The following is an 8,334-nucleotide window of genomic DNA, read 5'->3' as shown; positions in this document are numbered from 1 at the left end:
AACTATATACAAATGTGGCGAAAGATAATCGATGACTATAGGTTGTAATATCTGAATGATTTGTTTGAAATTAAATTGATTTTTTACGGTCTAAGTTGTATGTTGCAATTTTCTCAATTTGTATCGGTGCTAAGTTATTCTTTAACAATTTTCTCCTTATAGACGCAACAGATAGAAGTAAGATTAGTAGCGGTCAAAAGCGCTTTTTAATCGCATTAAGCCTATACCCCCTTTCATTTTTCGCGAACACTCCCTTTAACTAAAGAAGTTAAAGTTTAGAAATTTACAAAATTGCAAATACACTATATGATGCTCAAAAACTTTAAACAACAAATAAGAATTAAAACATTATATTAAAACTGATTAAAACATAATTTAAATATTATTAGATTTCATAATATTTGATATTGAATATGTATCTTATAAAAAAAGGTTATTTTCATAACACCCACGCTAAATCGTGTATAATTGGTTCTAAAAGATGTAATTTTGCAATAATTTTGCAACGTTCAGATAATTTTGCAAAAATCAAAAAAAGTTCACTGTATTTTTCTCGTTAGCTCCACGACTCTTCCCCTCCCAATTATTAATAAATGAAAGATGAAAAATGTAAGTTAATAGAAAGGTTAAAAATATTTATTATGCGTTTTGTATTTTTACTTTAATCATACACAACAGAGGAACTCAATTTATCTTGTTTTTAGATAGATAGATAGATAGATAGATAAATAGATAGATAGATAAATAGATAAATATATATATAGATGAATAGATAAATAGATAGATAGATAGGTATGTAGTTAGATAGATAAATAGATAGATGGATAGGTACATAAGTAGACTAGATAGATAGATAGCTAGATAGTAAACTAGATAGATAGATAGGTATTTAGTAAACTAGATAGATAGATAGATAGCTATATAGTAAACTAGATAGATAGATAGGTATATAGTAAACTAGATAGATAGATAGGTATATAGTAAACTAGATAGATAGATAGGTATGTAGTAAACTAGATAGATAGATAGATAGGTATATAGTAAACTAGATAGATAGATAGGTATGTAGTAAACTAGATAGATAGATAGATAGGTATATAGTAAACTAGATAGATAGATAGCTGGTAAAAAGAAAGGCTGGAACTAGAGTAACTAAGGGTTGAGGTATTCAGTCTAGAATTGTTGGATCAAAAATATCGGAAAATATTGAGAACTTGGGATATATTCAGTTCAGGTAGTTTATTTCAAATTCAAGCATTATTCTTATTTGAATATTATTCAGTAATTCAGGGCAGCTCACGCCACTTTTCAATTTGTACAATCTAAATTCTGTAACTCTTTTTCATTATTTAGTAGTTTACAGTTTACACTGACACATAATGTTTAGATTTTTTTCTTTGTTTAAAGATTCTAGAAGTTATATTCTTAAAATCATAATCATCAGAATAAGGAAGAAGCTTTTTCTTGTCCGTCTAATGTGTGCATTTCACAATTTTCTTTTTAAACTTTAGTAAGTTGTAACTGGACGACCAGAAATTGTTTAATGCGTAATATTAAAGGATTTGCCACAAACTCAAATTTTCTAATCCCTATATCTTTGCAACATAATAAAGTCAGTCATTAATAACTTATAAGTTTCAGAACGGTTTTTCTTCAGAATGCCTGCTAGTGGGGGAGGTGTCCTAACCTCAGAATATGGACCTGGTCCAATTCCGGGTCCTAGTCCTGAGTCCAGTCCTAGTCCAGGTTCAGGTCCTAGTCCTAGCTCTGGTCCTAGTTCACTGCTTCCAGTTCCAATTGATGTTTGGAGAGTTAACACAGTCCCAAACATTCAAGGTAAAAACACATTTGAATTGTCCTCACATCCTAGAAATTATTTCAAATTGTCCTCAAACTATTTCAACTTGTCCTCAAAATTATTCCAAATTGTCCTCAAACTATTCAAAATTGTCCTCAAAATTATGCCAAATTGTCCTCAAATTATTCCAAATTGTACTCAAAATTATTACAAATTGTCCTCAAAAGTATTCCAAACTGTCCTCAAAATTATTCCAAACTGTCCTCAAAATTATTCCAAATAGTCCTAAAATTATTACAAATTGTCCTCAAAATTATTCCAAATAGTCCTTAAAATTATTACAAATTGTCCTCAAAAGTATTCCAAACTGTCCTCAAAATTATTCCAAATAGTCCTTAAAATTATGCCAAATTGTCCTCAAATTATTCCAAATTGTACTCAAAATTATTACAAATTGTCCTCAAAATTATTCCAAATTTTGCTCAAATCTTGTAAATATTAAATGAAAGAGTATGTTCGAGTATGGTTTCCCGAGCACCTAATTAATCCAAATTTAGTGGATAGGAAACCCAGAGTCTCTTTTGATAAAACGCTATAACGAAGAAACAAGATAAATATATTTAAATTATTGTCAAGTTAATACAAAAATAACTACAGTTTCAATAGAACCCTTTAATCGAAATTCAAGCTTAAAATTGAAAGATTGGTTCTTAATATTTGGAAGTGTACAGTGAACTGAATGCGCCAAATGTTGCTCAGACTTTTAATTCATTCATCTAATATGTTCGCACTTAAAGGGACTGTTAACGTAATTTACCGTGACCCTCAATGCGCAGATGACAATACTAGATTTACAACGGTTCCTTTCAAACCTTTATCTGATCAATAAGGTGGAAGATACTGTCGTTTCAATAAGTTTAAAAGTGTTTAATTTAAACAATTTCTATGTTTTACTGCAGTATAAATGCGCAAGTTACTTTTGTAAAGAAACAGAAATTGAAAATAATCAGTTTTCTAAATTATATACTTTGATATATAATTCATACTTGATCAAACAAAGGTTTAAAGAGAATCAATGTGAATCGGTCAACCTTTGAATTACGCGCTTAGAATCTTTAATTCCCCTTGAAAATTGTAAACTGTTTAGAGACTGTGAAGGGACCAACAGGAGCGAGTTCAAATATATCCTTAGAAAGAGCATCTAACAGCGCTAAAATGAGGTGAATAAGAAAAAAATGTTGTATAGGCTGAAACCTAATCACTTTAGCTCTTGATCGCGACCCATGAAAATTATATCTGCATGTTCCTGTCTCAAGAAATTGATATCAAAGTCTGTGTCAAATTTATACGAAAATTGAAAGAAATACAATTTTGTGTAGGAATAGTAGGTTTAAACAGATCATACTTAGCAAATACACGAAGATATCCCAGAGAACATGTGACCAGTATACTGTACTCTCAATAGTGGGAGTTCTGGTGACGTATTGTGGACATTTAAATAATATTATCAATAATATCTATTCAAAATAAAAATAAAAATTATAAAATTATAATTGGAGCAAACCTAAATGAAGATTAGTTTCCTCTGGGATATCTTCGTTTTCAGATTGGTTGCATATTTACTGAATATGATCTGCTTAAACTTACTATTTCTATACAAAACTGTATAAATATGAATTTTCATATCAATTTGACACAGTTTTTTATTAATTTCCCGGCCAAGAACATCAGATAAATTTTCATGGGTCCCGATCAACAGCTTAAGTGATTAGCTTTCAAACTATACCCCCTTTCCTTTATAGTCCCTTTCACTTTTTTCATGATATTCTTTTAAGGTGCATGCAACCTGTTGGCTCATGTAATTGTCTCTTTTTGTCTGTCTGTCTGTTTCTTTGTCCGGACATAACTCACGAACTCCTTGACCAAATCTCAAATTTCATTGGGAAGCTAGGTAGACCAGGGGAATGTTCTTAGCTTGGTTTAAAAAAACGTAATGAAGTCCTAAGCTACTTTTTGTATAAACCGCCAAAATTTGAATCTAGAATAATTTTTTTTTTAAATATTTGTAAAGCACAAATAGTAAAAGAGTAACAAATCTTAAAAACAATGGGCAATGAAAAAATTAGAAATCACCTCAGTATTCTTTTCTGGTTGTCAAAACCCTTAAAAATAATAAAGGAATTCAACCCCACCTAGCGAAAATTATTTGAACTAAGCTTTCCTCTAGAATTATAAAACTGGAGAAGAGTTTGGTCTGGCTGCAGCAGCAGCATAGACAGATGTTAGCAGACCTCTTTAATGAGATAGAAACAATGAAGAATAAAAATAGAGGTACCGGAGACAGAACATCTCAAAATCAAAAATTTTAATGGGAAAGATATGCATTATGCAACTTAAAGTGACCTTTTATAAACGGTTTGTCACATTTCCAAATGGTACCTGTAAACCTTTATCTTATCGTCAACGGCAAACAAAAAATTGAATTACACATTTCCTTTTTTAAGTTAGAATCAAATTTTTTTTTATTTTCTGCAACTTACGAAAAATAATTAATAATTTGACTACAATACCTAACAGTTTGCATATAAAGTTATTAAACAATTAGAAGTTTTGAAATATGTAAGCACCCCATCCTTGAACAGACATCAAATTGAAGGGTACAGTTGTGAATCCGACATGCCGTATACAAATATAGAATTACTTGATACATATGTCTACAGTTCACAAAACTAAAAAAAATTCAGGATTTTTTAGCATAATATAATAATATGTTCTAAATTTACAGATTTATAAAAAAAATTGAAACCTGGTTTTTTTGTGATTCCAGGTTCTAAAAGAAAGTAGACAAAGTGATGGGAAAAAGCATTAAAACTATCATCTCAATGTTTTCATTTATTTTTTACATTACCATAATGTTTCATTTCTTTTTTTTACATTACCACAATGTTTCATTTTATTTTTTTTAACATGACCACAATGTTTTCTTTTTTTTTACATTACCCAATGTTTTCATTTCATTTTCACATTACCGCAATATTTTCAATTTTTTTCACATTTCCACAATGTTTTCTATTTATTTATTGCTTGATAGTTTGTCCAGTTGCCTGCTTTCTCTCAAGCAGAACGGACCTACTATGTAGTAGTCCCAGAATTACAGCTAGGGAAGCCCTGAGTTTAGTTACGCATCTTGTATCCTACAGGGGAAGCTGAAAACAAAATTTCATCTTCAGCTTGGTGCACTGAAAGAGGAGTTTAACCCCTCGTGGGAAAAAAGCCTTGCACAACGATACTGGTTTTTTACTCGACCAGATGTGAAGACTGGACTGCCATCGAAGATACCTCTCAAGAGAGCTTTCAGGGATCACAACTCCCCATTTTGCATAAAGGGTGCAGTTATGGGTAAATTCCTTAATTCCCCTAACTGGGAAACAGTATAAAATGAAGGAACACAGGGAGAAATCCCCTATACCCTTCTTCCTACAAACCTCCTTATCTCTCTCCTACCTGCTCCATCAAAAAATAGTTTTGCCTCTGCAATTTGGCTAGCTGCAGAAAACATCCAAAAAATTCATTTATTTTTGTTTTCAAAATTAGCCAAAGTATGATTGAAGGATGGACAAGGAATGGACGATCAAGAAAAAAGAATGAAAAACAAGAAATATAGAAGTCTCAAAATGTTTCCATCTGATTTCATATTGAAATTTAAAAATATTGTAAAATTTGATTAAAATAAATTATTAAAGTTAAAAATTTCTTGATAGTTTGTATTCCTCCTAATGTAAAATTATAATAATAAGGATTATAACTTTTATTTTTAACTTTAATTACTTTATTTTGATTAAATTTTACACTACTTTTTAAAATTTTTATATGATATCAGATGAAAGTATTTTGAGATTTCTATTTTTCTTGTTCTTCATTTTCTTATTATTCCTACATATTTCATACATCTTTTAATCATATATTGGCTATTTAAAAAAAGAAAAGGGATGTCCTTTTAATAAGCCATTTTACAAGAAAGAACTATTTTTAAAAAGATCTTGGTTTTTTCTGCACCCTGTATTTATCTAAACTAGCGAATGATCTGACTTTCTCTTCTCAGAGCTCTCTATATTGAATTCTTGGGGGCAATAGAAGGAGAGGGGGCTAAGAGTGAGCAAATCACCGCCCTCTCCTCTCCCCTTGTAATATTTGCACATGTTTTACTTGTGTCAGCTTCTTCTACACACTTTCTAGAGCATTTTATTTGGGGTAGGGGGGGATCTCTCATCTTGCCTTTGTCTTCATTTTATATTGGTTGAAAAAGATAGTGTAAAGCTTAACACCCCTTCTAATTTTCCTGTTCAAAAGTTTCTTCTTTTTTCTTGTTTATCTTGTTTATACACTTTAAGGCCTTTCCAAATAGTTCTTTTGATTTTGATCGATTTGTAAATCAGGTATGAGAGAGATAAGGGGGTTTGTGGGAGGAAGGGTATAGGGGATTGCTCCCTTTGTTCCTACTATTATACTCTTTCCAAATTAAGGGGCATTATTTAAACCCATAACTGCATCCCTTATGCAATATGGGTATCGTTGTGCAAGGCTTGTAAACCCATCAGGGGTTAAACTCCTTTTTTCAGTACACCAAGCTGAAGATGAAGTTTTGTTTTTTTCTATGTACTTTCGTTGCTTTGATGTAGGATACAAGATGTACAACTAAACACACTCCTCCCCCAGACTGTAATTCTGGGACCACATAAGATAGGTCCGCTCTCTTTGGAGAAAGTCAGGCAACTGATTATAACTTTTATGATTAAATGTTTAGAACTTCAATTCCAGCTTCTAATGAGTGGAGTAGACCCTGACACCTTGAAACAAACAGAAATCAAAATTTCAAGGTTTTTTTATACTTTTTATTCAAAATAGTGAAACCCTTGTTTAATCAATAATTTGGTAAATAATGTAATTTTTCTGGCTTAATCATGTTTAATTCTGTTAATTTCTCAATTCTTTCTTAAGCAAGAAATGTATAAGTCACTTTTATGGAGAAACCAAAAGACACATCTGTTGTTAATTGTACGTGCCACTCTATCAATGGACGGTCACTTGAAATTATGTTTACAGTACCTTAAAGAAATTAATTGATTACGTTAAAACACTATAATTTTTCTCCTCTCTGCAACTAATCTTTGCAACCACGTAGTGTCCACCTTTCATCTTTCAAACTTTGATTTTTAGATCAAATAGAACTCATAGTTTGAATTATCTAAGGTCTACGACATCAGGTTCCAAAGAGAGCAAAATCTATCTTTAAAATCCTCTTTGGCACTTACCCCAAGGCAGGTTATGGTGCTGCATAACCTGCTGAGCAGCCTTGCCAAGCCATAATCTGCCAGGAATCCATGCTGCGCCACAACCTGCCTAGGGGGGAGTGCCGAAGAGGATTTTTAGGATCTATTGTGTGCTCTTACTTAGCAATGAAACACCGTACAAACATAGTTTAGATCTCAAATGATTTCTAAAAAAATCTCTAAAATACTGAATTCTCAGCTCAACTACCTTGTTTAGCCAGACACTCCCTTTAAAGGGAGTGACCGGCTATGTAAGGTAGTTGAATTGAGTATGCAGTGTTGTTGAAAACTTCTTTCGGATTCATTTGAGACATATTAAACTGTTTAAAGATCTGTAAATCCTGAGTTTGAGCGCAAATTCGACGTTCAAAACTCCTACTTTGGGGGTGGATACGTTTTCAGAATTATTTTTTTTTAACAATTAAATAACGACAACGAAAAATAAAGTAAAAATTATACAATAATCTAATTAGATGGTTAGGAACATATTTCTCGAAAGAAATTTGTCAATAAATCAATGTTAAAGTCGATTATTTCTTTTTCATTATTATATTGAATTTCTTTTTTTCTTTGAATTTCTTCGCAGATTTCTTCAAATTCTTCAAATGTCGTCTTTTCAATAATAATTCTAGAAAATCTGCGAAGATCTTTGTGAATATTAAGGAACCAGAATAATGAGAAAATATAAACTAATAATTGAACCAGATTACTTATTTTCGATGATAAGATTAATTTTTATTTTCTCAACATGTTCCTATACATGACGTCTGTAGTTTTTTGTAGAACTTTTTTTACATTTTATGTCGTCGGTATTTAATGATTTATAAAAACTAATTCTGAAAACGTATCCACCCCCAAAGTAGGAGTTTTGAACGTCGAATTTGCGCTCAAACTCAGGATTTACAGATCTTTAAAAAGTTTAATATGTCTCAAATGAATCCGAAAGAAGTTTTCCACAACACCGCATACTCAGTTCAACTACATTACATAGCCGGTCACTCCCTTTAAAAGTGTTTATTTCTGATATTACTTGCAGCAGAAATGCACAAGTCACAGAAACCACAGTTGAAAATAATCAGTTTTCAAAATTATAAACAATGATGTCATGCTTGATCAGACACAGCTTTTAAGGTTACCGTTATAAATATGACATTGCTATATATATCAATAGTGAGTCTCTTGATATTACGCATGCACAGTCCCTTT

The 8,334-nt window shown here is 31.3% G+C and overlaps 1 protein-coding gene across 1 annotated transcript; it reads left to right on the top strand.

Annotated features, from left to right (window-relative positions):
- The first annotated feature begins 1,048 nt into the window (after nt 1-1,048).
- On the top strand, nt 1,049-7,165 carry LOC111696549 (uncharacterized). Its single transcript, XM_023466178.1, has 6 exons — nt 1,049-1,234; nt 1,658-1,836; nt 2,946-3,018; nt 4,026-4,129; nt 6,603-6,675; nt 7,117-7,165. The coding sequence occupies exons 2-6, from the start codon at nt 1,659-1,661 to the stop codon at nt 7,163-7,165; spliced, it is 477 nt and encodes a 158-aa protein (XP_023321946.1). The 5' UTR covers nt 1,049-1,234; nt 1,658.
- Nucleotides 7,166-8,334: the final 1,169 nt, after the last annotated feature.

This window comes from Eurytemora carolleeae, unplaced genomic scaffold, assembly GCF_000591075.1.
Source record: "Eurytemora carolleeae unplaced genomic scaffold, Eaff_2.0 scaffold159, whole genome shotgun sequence".
Lineage (NCBI taxonomy): Eukaryota > Metazoa > Arthropoda > Copepoda > Calanoida > Temoridae > Eurytemora > Eurytemora carolleeae.
This window is presented reverse-complemented; position numbering and strand designations above follow the sequence as displayed.